At 44.6% G+C, this 21,892-nt stretch overlaps 1 protein-coding gene across 3 annotated transcripts in view; it reads right to left on the bottom strand.

The window, feature by feature from the left end:
• The window catches only part of RAPGEF5 (Rap guanine nucleotide exchange factor 5), a 218,107-nt gene that overhangs the window by 156,209 nt on the left and 40,006 nt on the right, over positions 1-21,892 (bottom strand). For all 3 annotated transcript variants that reach the window (XM_066354495.1, XM_066354496.1, XM_066354497.1), the window contains exons 2-5: positions 18,839-18,889; positions 16,288-16,394; positions 12,190-12,311; positions 10,123-10,291 (exon numbers count right to left, since the gene is read on the bottom strand). In XM_066354495.1, coding sequence (XP_066210592.1) covers positions 10,123-10,291; positions 12,190-12,311; positions 16,288-16,394; positions 18,839-18,889 — 449 coding nt within the window. The remainder of the gene's footprint in view (positions 1-10,122; positions 10,292-12,189; positions 12,312-16,287; positions 16,395-18,838; positions 18,890-21,892) is intronic.

Below are 21,892 nucleotides of genomic sequence, written 5' to 3'. Positions count from 1 at the left end.
CCCGGTCGGGCACATGCGGGAATCTGTCTGACTGTCTCTCCCCGTTTCCAGCTTCAGAAAAATAAATTAAAAAAAAAAAAAAAAAGACAGAGAAGAGGAAAGGAGTGACCCCAGGGAGGAAGACCCATCCCCGAGGGCTTGTGCCAGCAGGGAGCTCCGGCCGACAGGCATGCTCCTTTCAACGTTCTCATGGCTGCTTCTCAGGGTCTCTGCTGAGCAACAGCCCAAGCCTGAACCCAAGTCCTGGTGCTGTGGGCAGACGTCTCTATGAGTTCTAGAGCAAGGGTCCCCAAACTACGGCCTACGGGCCGCATGTGGCCCGTGAGGCCATTTACCTGGCCCCGTCCCACTTCCGGAAGGGGCACCTCTTTCATTGGTGGTCAGTGAGATGCATCCATATCCTATGCTCCTGGAGTACTGTATATGGCGGCGCCGCAAAGTGCGGCAACGCTCACGTACAGTATTACTTCCAGTGATGCGGGACGCACACGTCACGGCTCCCTGAAGCATGTCATATCACTTGTTACGGCTAGTAGTGACAAGTATGGAACTGGACATTGACCATCTCATTAGCCAAAAGCAGGCCCATAGTTCCCATTGAAATACCGGTCAGTTTGTTGATTTAAATTTACTTGTTCTTTATTTTAAATATTGTATTTGTTCCTGTTTTGTTTTTTTTTACTTTAAAATGAGGTATGTGCAGTGTGCATAGGGATTTGTTCATAGTGGTTTTTTTTTATAGTCCGGCCCTCCAATGGTCTGAGAGACAGTGAACTGGCCCCCTGTGTAAAAAGCTTGGGGACCCCTGTTCTAGGGGTTAATTCCTAACTAAGGGTACAGTAGTGAGAATACAGACATGGCAAAGTCTGTGGTTTTTCCTGCCCTTGTCCCTCTAACTATCAAACAGGACATATTATCATCCTACCCAGCCCCCACCAAACAAACAAAAATCCTGCCCTCCCTGCAGTCTTCCCCGACCTTCACTAACAGCAAGTTCATCCTTTCAGTTTCATCCTCGAACCCCGGCCCCATAAACACACCTACCCACCCAAATCCCACATTGTATCCATCCTGGAATCCTACTGGCTGCAGGTGTATCACCCACCTGACTCCTCCTCACCACCCCTATTGCTACCACTGCGGTCCAGCCACAAAATCTCTTACCTGGACCCCAGAGCCAGAGGGGAGGTATTCGTACATAAGTTAGATCATGCCCTTCCTCTGCTCAAAATCCTCAAAGGGATCTCCATCTCCTTCAGGAGGAAGTCAGAGTCTTCACAGTGGCAGCCAGAGCCCTTGGGACTTGCCTCCTGGCAGTCTTCTCTTCCCTCCCTCTCTTCCTTCTCCTCTAGCCGCACGTGCTTTAACGCCCTGCCCCAGCCTCTGCCCGGCCGTCCTCCCCACACTGCTCCTCTGCTCACTCCCTTCCAGTCTGTCAGCTCCTACGAAGCCCTTCCTGACCCATATCCATAGCCCTTACGTCCTACTTTATTTTTTGTTCGTAACATTTTTCACCTTTAATCAACATAAATCAGTTTATTTATGAAATTCTGTCCTCCCCTATTAGACTGTAGGTTTCGTGGGAGTAAAGAGCTCCGTCTGTTCTGTTCATTATTACAATCCTAACACGTTTAGAACACAATCTGGTACGAGAGGCATTCAATAAATATTTGTTGAACGCAGGGTGGGGCAAAAGTAGGCTTAGAGTTGTGAGTTTGTGAAACACAGAAAGCCCTATGGGATGGACTTAGACCACTTCTGCTCGGGGTTAATGAAATTCTAGGGCATGGACTATATCAGAACCAAGACAAACCAAAGAGAAATCTTTCAGACATGATCCCAGAGCAAACAAGAGATACATGGCAACACAAATATGTGAAAAAAAAAAAAATCGTAACAGCCAGTGGAGTTAGCAAAACTCATTTTTAAGACACTCTGCCAACACAAGTGAGAGTCCTTAGCCTGATCTGTGATTGTCAGAGGTGTCCTGGGGGAAGTGACCTCTAAGGTGAGTTTCTGTGGGTATGGATGGCCCTGTAACCGAGGCACGAGATAAAGTTGGAAATAAAGCCAAAGCCAGACCATTCAGGGCTAGAAGTTTAATTTTTGTTAAAACTCCTGGTCTACTCTTTTTTTTTTGTATTTTTCTGAAGCTAGAAACCGGGAGAGACAGTCAGATAGACTCCTGCATGCGCCCGACCGGGATCCACCCGGCATGCCCACCAGGGGGCGACACTTTGCCCACCAGGGGGCGATGTTCTGCCCCTCCGGGGTGTCGCTTTGCTGCGACCAGAGCCACTCTAGTGCCTGGGGCAGAGGCCAAGGAGCCATCCCCAGCACCCGGGCCATCTTTGCTCCAATGGAGCCTCGGCTGCGGGAGGGGAAGAGAGAGACAGAGAGGAAGGAGAGGGGGAGAGGTGGAGAAGCAAATGGGCGCTTCTCCTGTGTGCCCTGGCCAGGAATCGAACCCGGGACTTCTACACGCCAGGCCGACGCTCTACCACTGAGCCAACCGGCCAGGGCCCTGGTCTACTCTTAAATATTGATGTATTCTGACCAAGATAAGCAAGCTGTTCCCTGGAATAAGGCTTGTGTGTAAACAATGGAAATTTTGGAGGACTTGGGAGAAGGGGTGATGAATAGCAAAGATAAAGGTCAACTGATTTCATAGCCATTTTTATATAGTTTCAAATGATAAATGGAAATTTTCTTCGCCTACGATCCTAATACAGAACTTACGCCAAATTCCATCACAAATTAAAATTTTGAGAAATACTCAAAAAACGGTTTGTTTACTCACACAGTAGTTCCTCCTCTCTAAAGATCACCACATGGAAATCCGATGAGGAAATACAAAACTATACAGTGTGGGTCTGGGAGCAGGAATGGTATACTTGAAGTTGGTCTCCCCAATCGGAAGGTGTTACTCCAGCACCTTGTCGAAATGAAGGATGCCAATGGCATTCTCGTGTTGCTTCTAGGTGTCAGGTGGGAAAGGAAAGGTTAGGGAGGAGGAAGAGAATAAAGGGAGCAGAGGTGACACGGTCGTGGGTGGTGGCAGTGCCAGTGTACAGAGGGTGCAGAGGGGAGACCGGGACATAAAGCTGGGGCGTCATCACTGTGGAGTTGCTATTAAACACCTGACTGAGTGAGGGCACATCCAGAGTGAGAGCAGAGAAAGAGAAGTCTGAAGACTGAGCTTCAGAGAGCCCCTGTTCAGAGGTCAATGTTTCCAAAGGCAGGTTGTATGACTATATGCAGGGATGGCGAGGCCAACAGATCAGGAGGCAGCTGCCATCAAAAAGATAGGACAGTCAGGGAGCTGAATGAACACCTTAACAATACTGAGTCTTCCGATCCACGAACACGGGTGCATCCTCCACTTGCTTGTCCTGTTTGATTATTCATTTGACTTTTGAAATGTTTGGCACACAGCTTTGGCACACATTTTCTTATATTTATACCTAAGTAATTCATAGTGTCCCTTTTTATCCTAATACATAGAAATATAATTGAATTTTGTATATTGGGCCTATAGTCCGTGACCTTGCTAAATCCATTCATTAGTTGTGGTAAGTTATTTGTAGACTCTTTGGGGTTTTCTATGTATCCAATCGTGTTATCTGCAAAGATAGATGGCTTTAGTCTTTCTTTCTCATCTGTATGCCTTTTACTTCTTTTTCTTGCTGACTGCACTAGCTAGTACTGAAGAGATGGGATAAGAAGATGTATTTGCCTAATTTCCAGTCTTTGTGGGAAAGCATCCAGCCTTTCACTATTCAGGATGATATAAACTATGGATTTTACCAGATTTAGGAAGTTTCCTCATATTCCTTGTTATATGAGAATTTTTATCAAAAGCTTTATCTGCATTTATGAAGTTTATCATATAGCCTTTTTTAAAGACTGTCACTAAGGTGAACAACATTGATTTTTTTTTTTTTTTTTAGTATTGAACCATCCTTGTATTCCTGGGATAAACTCCCCCTTTCCATTATGTAGTATCATTTTTGAATGTTACCAGATTCCATTTCCTAATATTTGTTGAGAAAGACTCTGTGTATATAAGAATGAGTTATATTGGTCTGTCTTCTTTTCCTGAACTTTGTCATAACAATATGGGCCTCACAAACAGCCTTATATTATTTACATATTGTCATATTCTTTACAGAGCCAAGCAAAGTACTTTACACCTGATGATGAGTAAACGCCTGTTAAGTCAGAGTGTTGGTGACAAGTGGTTGTCTTTTCCCTAGACCCTCTGCTCTCTGCCCCTTTTCCTCACCTAATAATTAGGAGAAGCAAACTCAATTACCTAGAAAATTATACCTTCCAGATAGAAATGCTTATGAAGCTAAATTTATGGAATTTTCAGAAGTCAGCCAAGTGGTGACGGGTACCATGCTTGATAAAATCCTTGTTATATTATAATATTAACCTGGCTTCGTTACACAGTATTTTCAGACTTACATTTCATTAACATTCACATTTCCTGTCACTGCACAGAGAGAGCTCTTTTTGTTAAGAGTAACTTTATCAAACAGTAGTTCTCAACCTTGGTCTGTATGAGCCTCATCTTTAGAACTTGACCAAAAATCCTGATACCTATGCACAATTCTCTATGCCAGTCGTGATTCAGTAGGTCTCATGGTATACCTCTTTATTTCTTAAAGCTGTCGCGGCTGAGGGCCACTGACAGGGTCATTTCCAACTCCACCTGCTGCCTTCAGTTCACATTGCTGCAGCCTGTCCCTTTGGCAAGTCAGGCAACCTACCTTTGCCTCAGTTCCCTCACCTGAAAAACCCGAACAACAGTAACTTCAAACTGTTGTATTAAGTGAGTCATTATATGTAATAATGCTCAGAACAGTGCCTTATATATACAGCATGTGCCATATAAGTGTTAACTATAAATATTATTGTTATTCTTGTTTTTATTGTTGTCACTGCCAGGGAAGCTTAGGCAAAATGATAAAGTCAGTTGTTCCCCATTTTTAAAGTAGGGAAACTCCTTGAACATAGATACAGACCACAGACCCATACACTCCACGTGTTGACTGAGCACAGGCATGACAAAAATGTTACTCTTACTTCAAGCTGCAAACTATTTCATTTCAGCAGTATCTATACGCAGCTAGGTCATTCTCCTTATTCAGTGTAAAGATAAGGCTTGGCTTCCCTATGGATTTGCAGACTCTCAAAATCAGTCTGAGCCTTGCTTCCCACCCCTCTCACGGCCGAGTTCTGCTGGGGGCGGCCGGCTGTGCCAGGCACATGACACGCCTTATCCTGCCTCCCCACGCCCTCCCCACCGCTCCGTCTCCCGCAGGGGTGGGGGGGGCCTTCGGCTTCTCCACCTGGTGCAGGGAGTCAAGAACGCTATGAAATCTATCTTAACCCACTGGACCGAGCATTCCCTAGAGCTGGTTAGTGAGGAATCTGAATGGCAGCAACGCCAACCAATTACGTACACTGCTCAGTAACAGTAACAAAAGGAACAGGTACGATTTTTTAAAAAATCAGTTAGAATCAGGAAAAGTCAGGCTGAGACGCAGTGAGAGGGAGCCGTTCCGCAGAGGCCACGTGGCTGGATGCGGTGTGTGCAGACCTTCAGGAGCGTGAGCGACGCCAGCAGGCATCCAGGGCGGCAGGTCAGCGGGGCAGGACCACCAGGCACTGACCCCACTTCCACCAGCCCCCCCCCCTCGACGGCAGGTACATCGGAGCACCTCAAGGTCACCTCGGGGTCACTAGGAAACTGGCTGCCCATCCCTGAGGCAACATCAGCGGGGATTGGACAGGGCTTCCTGCGCCAGGGCCCAGGGCCCAGAGCAAGCACCATACACCCACAGGCTGTGTTGTTGAGGAGCAGGGAGAGCGCGCAGAGACTGAGCCTTTTCACTAGAATATGCCGAACAGCTAACCAGAGGGACCGTTATGCTTATTGGGTTGGAAAGATTCTATTGGAGGACGCTCAAAACGGGGGTGGGGGGTGGGGGGGCTCTCTTCCTTCCTTCCGGCTGTCCACCAGGAGGGAGGCTTTTGTGGAGAGCAAACTGAAGACTGCTCAGGGAAAAATGAAGAAGCTACGTTTTTCTTTGTACATGTCTGAGTGTGGTGTGAGTTTAATTTTAGCAATTCCTTACGGGTCCTTTAAAAACAGCGTCCACGTTAACTGTCCTATGACGGGAAGAATTTAGTTTTACGTATACAAGGTTCACAGTCTCGGCGCTCAGAGCACCCCAACGACACCCACCTACAAAGGTCGCTGAGCTGAAATAGCGAAGCTTCTTCCCAGTGTAAATTCTCAAACGTGTCGGCGCCAGCATTAGAGAGAAACGTCCCATTAGTCCTGAGGGAATTATTAGGCTGCAACTTCCCTGCACGATTCCTTCAGCATTCCTCCCCTCCCCCCACCAAAAAATAAATAAAAAGAGCTAGAAAAAAGTACATTCGTGGTAACTTGGTTTGGCTTTCGGTTTGAATGAGACGCCATGTCTGCTATTTCCTCCCCAAGAGATAATAATACCCTGACAACCAGTTCACTCACTTCTCTCAACTGCTCAGTTTGGGTGTAAAAGTTATTTTGTACAGAGGAGGAATTGCGTTGCCTTAAATCAGCCTAGAGACCATTTTCCATCCTGCTTTAATCATTTTTTAAAGTGGAAGGAAAAAAAATCCACTTTTCTTTTTAAAAATAACATTTGTATAGAAGAGGTTGTGTTTTACATAGAGACATTAAGTGGTTCCCTCACACAGTTTCAAAGAGATTTAGAGAGAAGACAGAAAATTAGAGAGGCCTAAAGGAGAACTGCACAGGCAGACCTTAATTGCCTTCAAATATCAAAAAGGTTATTATTAGAAGGACCACAAGACTGGGTTTTCAGCTCATGAGTGGTCAGCCTAAGTGAACGAATCAAGTGGACGTTAGAGGGCATTTCAGTAGAAAGGATAAAAATAATGAGTAACGTAGCAGAATGGATACGACTAAGAGTGACAGGAGATGGAAAAAGGTTTTGATACAGACAGCAAGAACAGTAAGTTACTAAAAGAAAGACAGACATAGACTGGAGACATTGTGGAAGTTTTGCAGTCAACGCAGGACTTGGGCTCCCCCTGGAGGGGTGGGCAGAATGTGACTCCACAGGAGAGAGGCAGAGGAAAGATCAGAGCTCCCTATGGGTGTGGGAAGGGGCGGAGGGAATGGAGATCACTCGATTAGAGCAGAAGTTAGGACAGGATCATACGCGTCCAATCACAGGGAGGGCTGTGGCAACTGAAAGGGGACAATGTCCCTGGGAATCTTTTTCTCTGACTATAGTTTATTCTAAGTCTGGATAACCTAAACCTTGCCTTTCCAAAACTTGGCCCAAAGACTCTACCATAGCTAAGACATTTGCATATAGCTCTACTATAGAAAATACATATGTTCTGTCTCTCCAGAAAAGACTTGCAGTGTTTCAGTAGTTTTATCTTTGTATAGTTAGTACTTACAATACATGAAACAGACAGAGCTATAACTTCCCAATGACCAAATTCTCCCAGAGGAATTACTACTCCCAAATGTGCATGTTCATGCTGACAGAAAAAAAATATTGCTGGTCCTGGCCAGTTGGGTCAGTGGTAGAGCACTGGCCCGGCATGTGGATATCCTGGGTTCGATTCCTGGTCAGGGCACACAGGAGCAGTGACCATCTGCTTCTCCACCCCTTCCCTTCTCATTTCTCTTTCTCTCTCTCTTCTCCTCCCGCAGCTCTGGCTTGATTGGAGCAAGTTTGCCCCGGGTGCTGAGGATGGCTCTATGACCTCTGCACCCTCTGCCTCAGGTGCTAAAAATAGCTCAGTTGCTGATGAGCAACAGAGCAACAGCCCCAGATAGGCAGAGCATCACCTCATAGAGGGGCTGCTGGGTGGAACCCAGTCAGGGCAATAGTGGGACTCTGTCTCTAACTTAATAAAAAAAGATTGCTGATAAATAAGGCACGCTACAGTGATTCCCAACTCTAGAGGCATGACATTTGTGTTGAGATCAGTGTGACAAAAGACTAAAAATTGAATATGTAACCTGGGATAATTATTAAGACTCAAATTTTTAAAACATTTTTAGGACTTAGGATAGGCTTAGGACTTCCCTACATACAAGGTCCCCTCCCTCCCTGGCACATCGATCCGCTCTCTCAGAGGAGGGGGAAGGATTGGAGCTGCAGTGTGAGCACTGTTGGCTCACAAGCTGGTTTCAGCGGCCCCGAGGGTATGCGGGTGGGAATGCACACTGCTCCATCTTGTGACCGGGACAGGAAATGGTTAAAAGCTGCCAGAGAGCCAGAGCCAAAGCAATTCACAGCCACCTCTAGCTTCAAAAGCATACCATTCCTCCTTAGAAAGCTTATTCAGGTTTATTGAAATGCTCCTTGACTTTTCTCAGGAAGCTTCTGACCTACAGTAAAAGCATATCACACTAAAGAACATTTTTCGTGGGGAATTATATTTGAATTCTGCTTTGCCATCACAACGTCCTCTATAAACAGTGGTGGTGAATTCATAACCATTTCAGAGTCGGCCTCACAGTCTTTTAGCTTCCATTTAGAACAGCTCAGAAAGGGAAGCTGGAATGACCTCCCCCCCCCCATAACTCCTAGGAACCTGGGAACAGGTATTAAAAGCATGGGCATTAGAGTTAGACAGACAAGCATCCAAACCCTAAACTCTCCACTCGCCACCTGTGTGACCCTGGACAGGGTAGCCAGCTTCTGTGCTTCAGTTTCCTCACTCACAAAATAGGAAAAATAGTAGCGGCTGTCTTACAGGAGTCAACCGAAGACGGAATAATGAATATAGCGCATTTAGCATAGTTCCCGATATAAAATGCGTTCTCTACAATCAACCTTTCCATTAGCACTATCTCATTAGTATTCTGACCCCCCTACTTTTTTTTGTATTTTTCCAAAGTTAGAAGCAGGGAGGCAGTCGACAGACTCCCACATGCGCTCGTCCAGGATCCACGCGGCATGCCCACCAGGGGGCGATGCTCAGCCCATCTGGGCTGTTGCTCCATTGTGGCCTGAGCCACTCTAGCGCCTGAGGTGGAGCCATGGAGCCATCCTGAGTGCCGGGCCAACTTTTGTCCCATGGAGCCTTGGCTGCGGGAAGGGAAGAGAGAGATAGAGAGAAAGGAGGGGGGGGGGGGGTGGAGAAACAGGCGGGCACTTCTCCTGTGTGCCCTGACTGGGAATTGAACCTGGGACTTCCACACACCGGGCTGACAGTTTAATGCTAAGCCAAATGTCCAGGGCTATTTTTCTAAAAGCTTTATTAACTGTTCAGTATTAATTGTCATTTTTAGATAAGGGTATATCTTAACATTATTACAGTTTAGGTGTTTCTCTCTGAACCTTCTTCCCTACCCAGGAGATGAAGGTAATACTACTTGCCCTGGTAACCTTATCGAACTGAAAGAGTCAATGACATGAGAACCTATTCTGAGAATTAAATACATAAAATTATTAACCTAGATTTTTAACCTGCAATGCACTGTACTGAAGTATGCTTGTCACCAATGGTGTGGATAAACAAAGGCATGTCAGAATCACCTTATCCTGACAAGGGTTTCCCAAACCTTCTCTAATGAGTTCATTCTAATTCATTTTAATCACACAGTGATTCAGTATTTTCATGTGATAATGACTCATGTATTTAAATTTGCCAAATGTTACTTCTAGATTATTTTCAGAAATGTCTGTTGAGCTCTCTTCTTGGGAAAGTCACAAATTGGGTAGTGAATAAGATATGAGTTATTATTTTATCCTCAACTCAAGCCAAATCATGTCTCTTCCTAATTTAGATCATCTACTCATATAGCAATAATTAAATCAGGTGCAGCGTGGTATGCCTGGCAAGGCACGGGCTTCTGGGATTTGAATCCTAGTTCAGTCATTTATTAGCTGAGTTCATTTTAAGCAATTTGTTTTACCTTCCTGAACTGGCATCTGAGAAGCGGGAATAGAACTATACCACCTTGTAAGGGGAATGGTCATCTTAACGAGCAAAGCGGAGTCCTTAGACACAGTCAATGTTCTTAAAGTGAGAGCAACTTCAGAGCAGAAGAGAACAGCCCCGACTTACAGTTCGCAGAGGCCGTCTCTGGTGGGCACGAGAGGCACCAGCTGCAGCAGGAGCCGGACGCCGTTCTGCCATTCTTCTTCTCTTTCAAATTCACAGTACAAGTAGCTGCATTCGTCAGACGAAAACTGATAGAAAACGTAGGTATCCTGAAAGTACAAATGCTGGTCCACTGTTGGAAAGAAAAAAAGGCGCGGGTTGGTTTTTTTAAACTATATTATTTAGAGAGCCTTCAACCAAATACCAAATTGAAAGCACTACTAAAATCATTAGGAGAAGACAGGGGTAGGACTAAAATAATCCATTCTAAATCCACTCATGCTCACAATCCCAGTGAATTAACAAGGATTTACTGACCAATCTGTTTTTATTACCAGAAGCCTTGACTAGCAGAATTGCATATATATTTTATCATTTTTCTGTTTGGGGGACAGGTGAAGTCTCTAGTAATTCAGAGATAGAGGGGAGACATTTTTTTTTTTTTTGTATTTTTCTGAAGCTGGAAACAGGGAGAGACAGTCAGACAGACTCCCGCATGCGCCCGACCAGGATCCACCCGGCACGCCCACCAGGGGCGACGCTCTGCCCACCAGGGGGCGATGCTCTGCCCCTCGGGGGCATCGCCCTGCCGTGACCAGAGCCACTCTAGCGCCTGGGGCAGAGGCCAAGGAGCCATCCCCAGCGCCCGGGCCATCTTTGCTCCAATGGAGCCCTGGCTGCGGGAGGGGAAGAGAGAGACAGAGAGGAAGGAGAGGGGAGGTGGAGAAGCAAATGGGCGCTTCTCCTCTGTGCTCTGGACGGGAATCGAACCCGGTTCCCCCGCACGCCAGGCCGACGCTCTACCGCTGAGCCAACCGACCAGGGCCGAGGGGAGACATTTTTTTAGTGTCCCAAAGCAAACTAACATATGGAATTCCTTTAGCGGCACACGGATACAACCCGACCGCGAGGTTTAGACCAGTGGTTCTGAGCCAGGGCTACAGTGCCGCCCAGGAAGCATTTGGCAGCGGCTGCAGACACTTTTGGTTGTCACTGCTGGGGTTTGGGGTTGGGGCAGGGCTATTGGCACCTGGTGTGTAGAAGAAAAAGATGCTATTGCACTTCTATAATGTACAGGACAGTCCCCTCTAACTAAGAATGATCTAGCCCAAAATGTCAACACTGCCAAGGTTGGGAAATAACCATTTTAAAGGAATCAGAACTACAGACTTTTTAAAAAAAATACTAACACAAAATGTTTTGTTGAACCTCACAAGTAAGCTGATAAAATTTCCCTAAGGCAGCTAACTCTTTTCTAAATAAGAATATCATGTGCCTGTATTATTAACTCACTAAGATTATACCCACACCCCCATCTGTCCTGCTCTTCCATGATGAGACACGGAGATGCCTTTCTGAGCCTTGCTGTGTCCTCTGGCTCTCAATATTTATCACCTATAGAAAAAGGAGGCTTCACAGTGACCAACTAGCACCTGTGTGATAGAGCTAAAGAAAAAATCCAGATAACTTTACTTCTGTTCTTCAATTCCCTGGGCTCAGTTAAAAGAAATATCTATTGTCTTTTTAGTTTCTAGGTAACATCAATTTTCTGTTCTGTTTAAACAGCTAATTTCCATAGGTCATATCTCTGCTCATAATTACTTAGTCAATCAAAATGCCATACACATTCCATTCATAAAATCAGCTTCTGATGATAATTATAAGTACAGCAAGATAAATCACACCTTTAGTGAAACCAAAAACGTCACTGATTTAAAAAAAATTGTGAGTAGAATTTTGAGTAGAGAAGGGAGAGGGTAAAGAAAAGACTCTTATAGGTAGATGTCTATGAATCAGCAGGTACCTAATCATTTTTACAATAAGTGTGAGAGAAATAACAATCAAAAGATGACCTGTCCATAAAAAATATGACCTGCCGCTTTTACTTATAAAATAGAGAGAATGTAAATATTTACCTGCAGAAACCATTTCCATCCACACATTGTAACATCCTCTGGAAAATCAAATATATTTTGGTCTGGTAGCTTAAGAAAATAATGCTTCTGTGCCTTCAAAACATGTAACACTCACCTGACGACATAATTCCCATGTCCAGTAGGAGCTGCCAGACCCCTATGGCCATAGATCTGCACTGGACGAAAGGACAGTGTTCCAGAAGCCAGTCAACCAGTTCTGACCCAACACAGCTTCTCCTGGACAAAAACAAAGCCATTCACATAAGACCCGGCTGCCTCTCAATTGCCAAAAAAATGGATACTGAAGACCATCCCTCTCAGGGGCTTGCTTTTTAAACAAGTGACTCAATAATAAATGACGTGTACCTCTTCTTCATTACTCCTTCAGATTTCAGCTCAACTCTCACTTCCTTGGAGAAACTTGGAACCAAATTCTCTTATACTTTTTCTTCAAGTCACCTAATATTTAATAACGATACATCTTTCTGAATTAATAACTACTTTCTTCAACTAAGAATAATTTTCACCTGACCTGTGGTGGTGCAGTGGATAAAGCATTGACCTGGAAATGCTGAGGTCGCTGATTCAAAACCCTGCACCTGCCTGGTCAAGGCACATATGGGAGTTGATGCTTCCTGCTCCTCCCCTCCCCCCCCCCTCTCTCTCTCACTCTCACTCTCTCTCCTCTCTAAAATGAAAAAAAAAAAAAAGGGAATAATTTTCAGGAGAACAAGAACTGTATATATCTCACTATTAAGCAACAACTGGGACAGTCCAGGAACACAGTATGTTCTCAGAACACATGAATTTGAATAAACCAAAATAAATTTAGCAGTCCTTTATACAAAGATAATGCTTCTGTCTTGGTAAGACAAGTACCTCAAGTTGGATGTGCTAAACTTTGGTTCAACTATTTCTATTTACACCTTTTTATCTAGTTTCTTTAATAAGAACAAAACAACTCCAGGAAGGTTAGGCAAAGTCGGTAACATGGTAAGTGGTGTAGGATCTTGTTTGCTACTTTTCAGAAATGAAACCCTAAAACAGGGGTCCCCAAACTACGGCCCGCGGGCCGCATGCGGCCCCCTGCGGCCATTTATCTGCCCCCGCCGCACTTCCGGAAGGGGCACCTCTTTCATTGGTGGTCAGTGAGAGGAGCACTGTATGTGGCGGCCCTCCAACGGTCTGAGGGACAGTGAACTGGCCCCCTGTGTAAAAAGTTTGGGGACCCCTGCCCTAAAATTTGTCTCAAAGAACAATAAATTTGACGGTGAATCTTTTTAATATGATCTAAGCAATCTAGCTAAGCAATCTCGATCCTAAAACCCATAAACCCAGATTCTGTGAAGGATTCCACTAACCACATACACACAGAATATTTTCTATAATCTGTCTTAAAATATACAACTATAGTCAAAGACACTACCAATCTTAACATAAGAAGCATCTTCATGTCTACTTTCCCATCTTTATCAACCTGTGATAAAAAAACAAAAGAAGAAACATTTCTGAAATATGTTTTTTTATTTGCAGAAATTTCATTGAAGCCTACTCTTCCGTATGAGAAATGGTCCCCATGATGTTTTAAAAAGATGTATCATGTAAATGGCTATGTTTATTCTATATTTGGTATTTAAGGACCAAACGATGTCAATTTTATTTCCTGAAACAGTCAAGTATTGCCTCTCTCTTGTGATTGGTATAAGCACAAATACCTAGAAACCACAGAGTAACCAACAATATGAAGAAACATCATGAGATGCTACAATTTCTAGAGTAAAGAAAAAATAATGTGGTATACTTTTCTGCTGGGACATCTGATCAAATATTCTAGCTTTCAATAATGCATCATTTATTTTTGGTACAATGTCACTGTTTGTAAAATACTCTAACGCAATTAAGGCAATATCAGACATGTTTAATTGCAGGTTAGCATTAAGATACTAAAAAAGATTAACAGTCAAATGAATGGATTTTTTAAAAAACAAAATGAGGAAACAGATCACAACAAAACAGGTAATTAGACCAAAATTAACTTCTCATTCAATAGGACACCGTTCATGTTAAAAGCTCAAAGTGATAATTAATTCCTCAACACCTCTGTCAATTAGCCAGCATCTTCTAACTAATTGCTCACAGCACAGTTATCATGTGGATTGTATCATCTTTAATTCTATTCTTGGAACAATGCAGCTCTTTCAGCCTACTCTATGGAAAATGAAAGGACACAATGAAACATTTACTGAATAAACTAAATTGCCAAATTGCAAAAGGTGTGCATGTTTGTTCACAGGTGATGGGGAAGAAATATCTCAGACCCGGGCCAGGTGTCACCTGTGACCACAAATCCCCGACCCCCCCAGCTCTACCTTGTCATTGCCTGGGGTTCACTGTTTGGGGGGCAGAGCTGAGTCAGTATGCTACCGGTACAGCCATGACAATTAATGAACAACGAGGTGAGCTGCCTCTGTTTTTAACTCATACTCCCCTGACTTCTGACCGGGCCCGCAACTATCCAGCTGAAACACCTAAATCCACAGAGAGGAAGGAAGCAGAGAGAGTTGGAAGGGAGCAATCCTAATACGGACAGAAGTCTTGACTCCCAGTGTATTTTGAGTCTTGTACTGAATCCAGAAACTGTTCCAAGGACATGTAGACCCAAACGCAGTAGCATACCAGGTAGGGACACTGTGATATGGAGGTGATTAGCTACAAGGCCCCTGTGAATGCAATAACAAAGCGTAATTTTAACAATCTCTGGAGTGGAACATCTAGTATCTCTCATCTTCCTTCTGCCTCTGGGTACATTTTTTAGTGATTAGTTCATGGTTGTGCAGATACAACCTTAATCCTGAATAGAAACGAGGGGATGGCATTCAGAGTCCAGTTTTGAAAGTAATTCTCAGATGGGGCATGGGAAACATTTTACCTCCATTCACTACCAGACACTGGAGAATGATCCATGCCGGGCCATCTCTGTCTTTATACCCCGAATATTAACCAGTCCTTAGAGTATTTAAGAAAGGAGGCTCTGACCCAACCACTGGGTATCTGAAATAGCCACACCTCTGTTCTCTCTCCATTCTATTCCCGCCGGTATGCTCTAACGCGGATGGATGGTTCTCGCCCATGAACCTGACTAATGTGTATTTCTCAGCTTTTTTTTCAATCCATATCTACAGGGATGACACAGAAACCAAACAGAGCAATGACAGACGTTGCACAGAGCCTTATGTGGTAGCTAAAGTGAATTCTATGCGCTCGCTCACGACCAAACCCAAAGACTTATACAGTTTTTGCTTAAAAAAAAAGGAAAAAACCCAGACATGTCTAAATTTAGTTAAAGAAATGCCCTTTATTCTGGGAAACTTTCCCACTTTCCTGCTGTCACTTATTCTGAGCACTCTTCCTCTTCTTTACAAGATTTACTACAATCTCGTTTCTGTAAGAAAGAATAACGGTAATAAATGATGGTTGTTTCTCCTTTTTGTAGTTTTCTTTTGGTATTATTTGGTGTGGCTTAATAATATCTTTACTTAAAATAAAATAATAAAAATATGAAAAAAAAAAAACAAAGGTGAAAATTCACTTCTGTTTTATCTTTCAACTGCTCCAGAAAATGAAAACTTGCTCCAAACTCTCTAACTGACCCCTCCCTGGGTCCGGCTGTACTTGACAACTGGCCACTACCACCCACCCACTCGCATGCCTCTGCCCTTGCTCACTAGCCAAGGCAGAGAAGTGCCATCCCTGTGCCAGTCTGCCCCTCGCCCCCTTCACAGCCCCCCAGGGGGCTGCCCACCTCACCTGACAAGGTGAGCAACGCCTCCCTCAGCCCCTGAACCTCCAGACAGTGCTCTCCAAGCCTTGATGAGGCCCCCGACGAGGGGACCTACATTTACGGACATACCAGTACAGCACACGCACAATAAAATTATTATAAAGTGCCCCATCTCAGAGAAAGCGGGGGGCTCTCTCAGGAACCCATGTACACGTGGGTATTCCAGACCCAAACTTCAGAACCAGGAGTCCAACTGGAAGTTTCAAGAAGAGAGAAATCACGACCAGTATCCCAAAAGGACACTTCAAACAAATTGACCACGCCCTCCTGCTACTGAGATAGCCTGTCTCTCTGCGGTCAAGGTTAATATTTTTAACACATTTTTTTTTTTTCACAAGGAGAATTTTTGACAAGGTGTTAGAAAGCTGGTACCTGTAAAATCCCTTGAGGTTCGCTCTGTCCTTTATCAGGTCAGCTGCCTGGACGATGATGATGTTCCTCAGCGCTCGTCCTGCACAAGAAGAATTCTCCCCGTAAATCTAAATGGAGAAAGCAACCAGCCACTGTAAATATGGAACAATGATGCAACCATCTGTGAGCAAACTGCGAAAAATCATGACCAAATCTGTAAGCTTAAGACACTTGTGTATTTTATTTTACTTTTGTTATTGGTTCATTTATGCTATAAAGCTGGAATAACTCTTTTGCATATGCTAAACTGCTTTAACTGTAATTACAAATAATCTCCTTCACAAAGTTTTTAGTGTAAAATACCAACTGTTTTTAAAAACATAGTATTTCTACCAATATAGCAAATCAAAGAACATTTTTATTACGCATCAACTCTGCCATATTGCTGACACACTCGTGTAAAGGTCTTAGAAGATGGGGAAGTAATTTTCTCCTAGCTGCTGGCCGACCGCCTTGCAGCAGGGCGCAACTCGAGAGCAGGCTGCTGTGGGCTTGGCTTTTAAGCTTCACTCAGCGGCGGAGTTCACAGTCAATGTCAAGAACCCTGGTCTCATCTACGTCACAATTCCACCTAGCAGATGAAAATTCCATTTTACTTCTTTCTTTCTTTTTTTTTCTTTTTTGGTATTTTTTTTTCTGAAGCTGGAAACGGGGAGAGACAGTCAGACAGACTCCCGCATGCGCCTGACCAGGATCCACCCGGCACGCCCACCAGGGGCGACGCTCTGCCCACCAGGGGGCGATGCTCTGCCCCTCCGGGGCGTCGCTCTGCCACGACCAGAGCCACTCTAGAGCCTGGGGCAGAGGCCAAGGAGCCATCCCCAGCACCCGGGCCATCTTTGCTCCAATGGAGCCTTGGCTGCGGGAGGGGAAGAGAGAGACAGAGAGGAAGGGGGGGGAGGGGTGGAGAAGCAAATGGGTGCTTCTCCTATGTGCCCTGGCCGGGAATCGAACCCGGGTCCCCCGCACGCCAGGCCGACGCTCTACCGCTGAGCCAACCGGCCAGGGCCATTTTACTTCTTTCTTTAGTCTTCTAATTTGCCCCCGTGGTCTCTGATGAAGAAGGGTACTCCTCAGATCCAGAGGGGTGTATGTCCTTTACTACCACCTCCTGTCCCCGCGGGTGGCACCCTCTCCCGGAGTGCGAGGCGGCTGCACAGAGGAAGGAAGCCCAATGACCAGCAACTGCCTCCGTAAGTCAAGGCTCATGAGAATTACCACAGACAGGGCACATGTGTGCACATCGGTTTCCTCGTTCCTTTCTGCACCTACCAAACTGTGCCCCTATCAGATATATACATATATCTTCTCTCGTAACAAACAAATCGATAACATGTTGGTTATAACTTGTCGGGGAACGATTCTGCCCCTTCCTGATACTTCTTGAATTTTCCTGTTATCACCTCCTAAGCACAACCTTCCGAGAAAGTGAGAAGGACAGAAAATGATTTATTTTTAACATGTTAAAACTTAAAAAAAAAAAAAAAAAACTTGAACAAGTTGATGACAGGAACTATTACCGTAAGAGAGGTCCGAGTCAGCTGACACTTGATTAGTCCTGACATGCTGCCAATAACCAGTCACTTAGTCATTCTAAAAAGCATTTAATAAGTAGCTATCAGGCCTCAATCAAGATGCTGAAGATATAATAATGGAACAAGGCCAAAAGGTCTCTGTCCTCACGAAGCTCATAATCTCTTGTTGTTTTTTAAGAAATGCAACATTTTGTTGACTGATTCTTTAACACAACACAATAACGGCATCCTCATTTTTTCTTATCGGTTAGGATATAGCGAGATTCTTCTATCAAATAGCCATAAATACAAATAACCCCCTTGCCAGTTTTCAGTGTCAAACATCCACTATGTTTAAAATACATTGTTTCTGTACAGAAAATTGAAAATATTTGTATTACCATATTTCCCCATGTAGAAGATGCACCTTTTTTTGAAAAATCTGGGGTCTAAAAACTGGGTGCATCTTATGCAGTGGTTGTAGTTTTTTTTTTACTTGCATTTCCCGCTTTTTCGCGCTTGTTTTGAGCTCATCGTTGACGACAGGGATTTGTCATCAGACACAGATGAGGACAAGCTAATGGATGGGAGTTCTGACAGTGATGAGTTGTATGAATTTTATGATGAACAAAACTTGAGTTCAATAACTTTATGTAGCACTTTTTTTTTTCAAATTTCGGGCCCCCAAATTAAGGTGCATCTTATAAATGGGATCATCTTATACATGGGGAAATACGGTATACATTAACTCTGCTATATTGATAATGCATTCATTGAAGGACTTGGAAGAGGGGGAAATATTTTGTTTTCTCCTGTCTAGCGAACATCTTGAGCTATGACACAATTATCAGGACGTCTCATCTTACCTCGGCTGCGCATCCGCGGGCGAAGGGGGTGGCATGGTCAGGAGTGAGGGGGGAGCTGTCACTAGAGAATTCTACACCAGGATCTATGAGCCACTGTTTCAGAAAATACAGTCAGAGAGAAAAGAATCATACCTGGGAAGATGTATGTTCAAGGTATGGATTGGAAATTCTTCTCGAGAGTGCCTGTTTAAAAAAAAACAAAATAAAACAGGAAAATATTAGAACAAAATAAAAATCATTGAACCATCACAGCACAATATATGCAACAGGGGAAGGCCCAGTAGTTAGCTGTCCTTGCCAGAAGATGAGCTTAAATCTCAAGTCATGGGCCGTAGAAGATTAACGTCCTTATTCTCACTCAACGTAAACACCTGGCCAACATCCACGCCAATGGCAGAGAATACGACACTTGAACCACTCCCGATCTGTACAGTACATGTTTAAAATGGCAACAGAAAGACCGGGACGGTTTTGCACTTGTCCCTTCATTCTTCACGTGATTTTGACTCCAGGCCTCCTGTCCTGCCCACGTCCACTGTCACCAGTCTCTCTCAGGCTTTCATCCCTACCACCTGCGGTTGTTTCAGCTTCGCAGTGGACCCCCTGCCTTCCAGTCATGCCCACGCAGGTCCCCGCACAGACCTCCATTGCACAAATGTCTCTGAACTGTCCCCTCACCTTACAGCGGGCCTCGTATTGCTTAAGCGCATCAATCCAATCAATTCAACCATGCTGTCCCCCACCTGCTCTTCTGGGCTTGCCACCGTCTGCCGCCAACAGGGTTTTAGTCTTCTCTTTCCAACTCCCCACCTGGCTTTGTGGTTTTTCAAGGAGTCCTCATCAGAAGAACCTGCCACTCACACGCTGCCTGTGCTCACACCACCCTCCACCTTAGAAAGCCCTCCGTCTTCCCCGGTGCTTTCCTGAATGTCACCTGACGTCCAAGTCCCGGTCTGTGTGGTCGCCTCCTAGGTGACACTCCTCTGACCCACCCCAGTGCACTGGGCTTTGTCCATCTTTGGAGCGCTTCATCTTTCCGACCGTTCACGAGGCAGTGCCCGGGTGCTGGGCACGGTCAGCTGTCCGGCTGTGCGTGCATTTGGCCCCGCTAGCCCACACGCCCCTGGAGAGTACCGGCAGGTACACAGCGCTGCACTCACCGCACTCTGCGCAATAGTGTTTATTTTTCTATCCATTTATTTACGGATACTTATAGCTCTATATCAAGTCAGTGAAGTAGGAGCTAATTTTTCCTACCTAACCATCCAGAAAGCAGCACCATCAGCCACAGATGCTTAAACACAACAGAAAATTATTATTATTTCCCAATTTCCCATTGCACCGTAGGAAGGAGAACAGAAGAACTAACACTTACGGACCTTTCAACTGGTTTTAAAGGCTCCTTACACCTCTATTCCCTAGTTTGCTGTCTTTTCACATCCCATAGTCTCTAGTCTGGAGCCACCATGTCTTAAACTTCGCCAAATATACAAAATAGACCCTGTTAATCATCACCTCCCAGCATGTGAACCTTCTACCAAAATATAAGACAAAAATTCCCATTCTGTCCCTTGCCCACTCCACATGCCTCCCACATGACTTATCGTCTCATTAAACGAAAAGAGATATATAGACTCTTTACCCAAAAATGCCAGTTGATACACTCTGCTAAAGATTTGCAATGGCTTCAAAGAACGTGAAATGCATAAGGTAGACAGGCCATTTTTAATTCCCATGTATTAAAATAAAACACCCACCAACCCCTTCTGGTCTAGTCTACACACACTCCCAATTGGTTCTTCCTAGGCCTTCTGTCATCCGAGCCCCGGTAATATATTCACTCACTGAAATACTGAACACTTGAAAATTTGCATATGCACCAGACTTATAATTTGAAGACGAATCACCATGATAAGTGATTTCCCCCCACCTCAACAGAGGCAGATTTAAAAATCAATATGGCAGGCCAGAACTGACCATCTTTATTACTCATCTAATTGCCTGACCCAGCTTAGAAAAGCAAATACTTTATATGATCTTGTTCAAAAGAGAGCATTTAGGTAGAAACAAGTCCTAAAGAACGGGGCAGGGGCCCTTTCACAAAAGAAAGCAAACCACTTCCTTTCGCTCTGCTGCCAACCTCAATCTGGCTGTCTCAGCACTAGTCTTACATTCACACAATTCCACTTCACTGAAACATCCCCCACCCTGGACGGCTTGGTTGAAAAGATTGGTAAGGTGAGTAAATAAAGCAATGGGATTCTTCCACGCTGTGGAAGATAGCGGTGTTAGATAAGCTAGGAGCCCACAGGGAATCGACAAGAGCAACATAACAAGAATTGCCTTTTACAGGACACAAAACCTAGATCTGTTGTCAGAAACTCCTGTGAAGCCCTCTCTTAACGGGGCCCAGGGGAGCTTTGTTTCATTAACGCTCTAGGCCGCTCTCAAACTCAGATGAGCCACAGGGCTCTCTCTGTAGAACTCTGTAAAGAACTGAACAGCAAGTGCCAAAGATTTCATGAAAGAACACGGAGGAATAGTCCATCCATTACCTCATTTCTAGGTATTGGGAAAGGAGTGTTGCGTAATTTTATCAGGGGAGCACCACGGGCCAACTCACAGGAGCCTGAGCATCGCTGCCCTTAAATCACCTCACAAATTACATTTACCTGAAGGAGTATTATTAGAGAAGAACCCCCCTGAAAATGCACCTTTCTCCTTTTCAATATGCTTCCTCTAATTATAGATACTCAGTTCTTTCCACCCCGTCTTTGAATCCCTTGGTTTTATTTCTCCTCTCAGTATTCTGGGGCTTCCTCGAATCACTCCAATGGCAATGAACTTCCATTCGTTTCACAAATATTTGTGAAGCCCCCACTGAGCTCCATGCCAGGCACTGTGGGAGTCTACACAAACATACAAACGAACAAGGTAGCTGTTCATCCCTAATTTAGAAGTCCATTTACCAGAAGACACAGGATCGAAAGAACACTGTAATCCCATGAATTCTCTTTCTTGATCCCGATTTCCTATCAATTTCCTCTCTAATCTTGGGTGGCTGGTCCAATTGATGCAGGGTGCCCTGTTTTAAATGGCTCGCCCCGCCACGCCTCCTAAACACAATGCCCAGACAAGATAATGATTCTTTCCCCGCCTTCTCTTCCACTTCCTAGGATTACTTAT

Source organism: Saccopteryx leptura, chromosome 12 (genome assembly GCF_036850995.1).
Source record: "Saccopteryx leptura isolate mSacLep1 chromosome 12, mSacLep1_pri_phased_curated, whole genome shotgun sequence".
NCBI classification, from domain to species: domain Eukaryota; kingdom Metazoa; phylum Chordata; class Mammalia; order Chiroptera; family Emballonuridae; genus Saccopteryx; species Saccopteryx leptura.
This window is presented reverse-complemented; position numbering and strand designations above follow the sequence as displayed.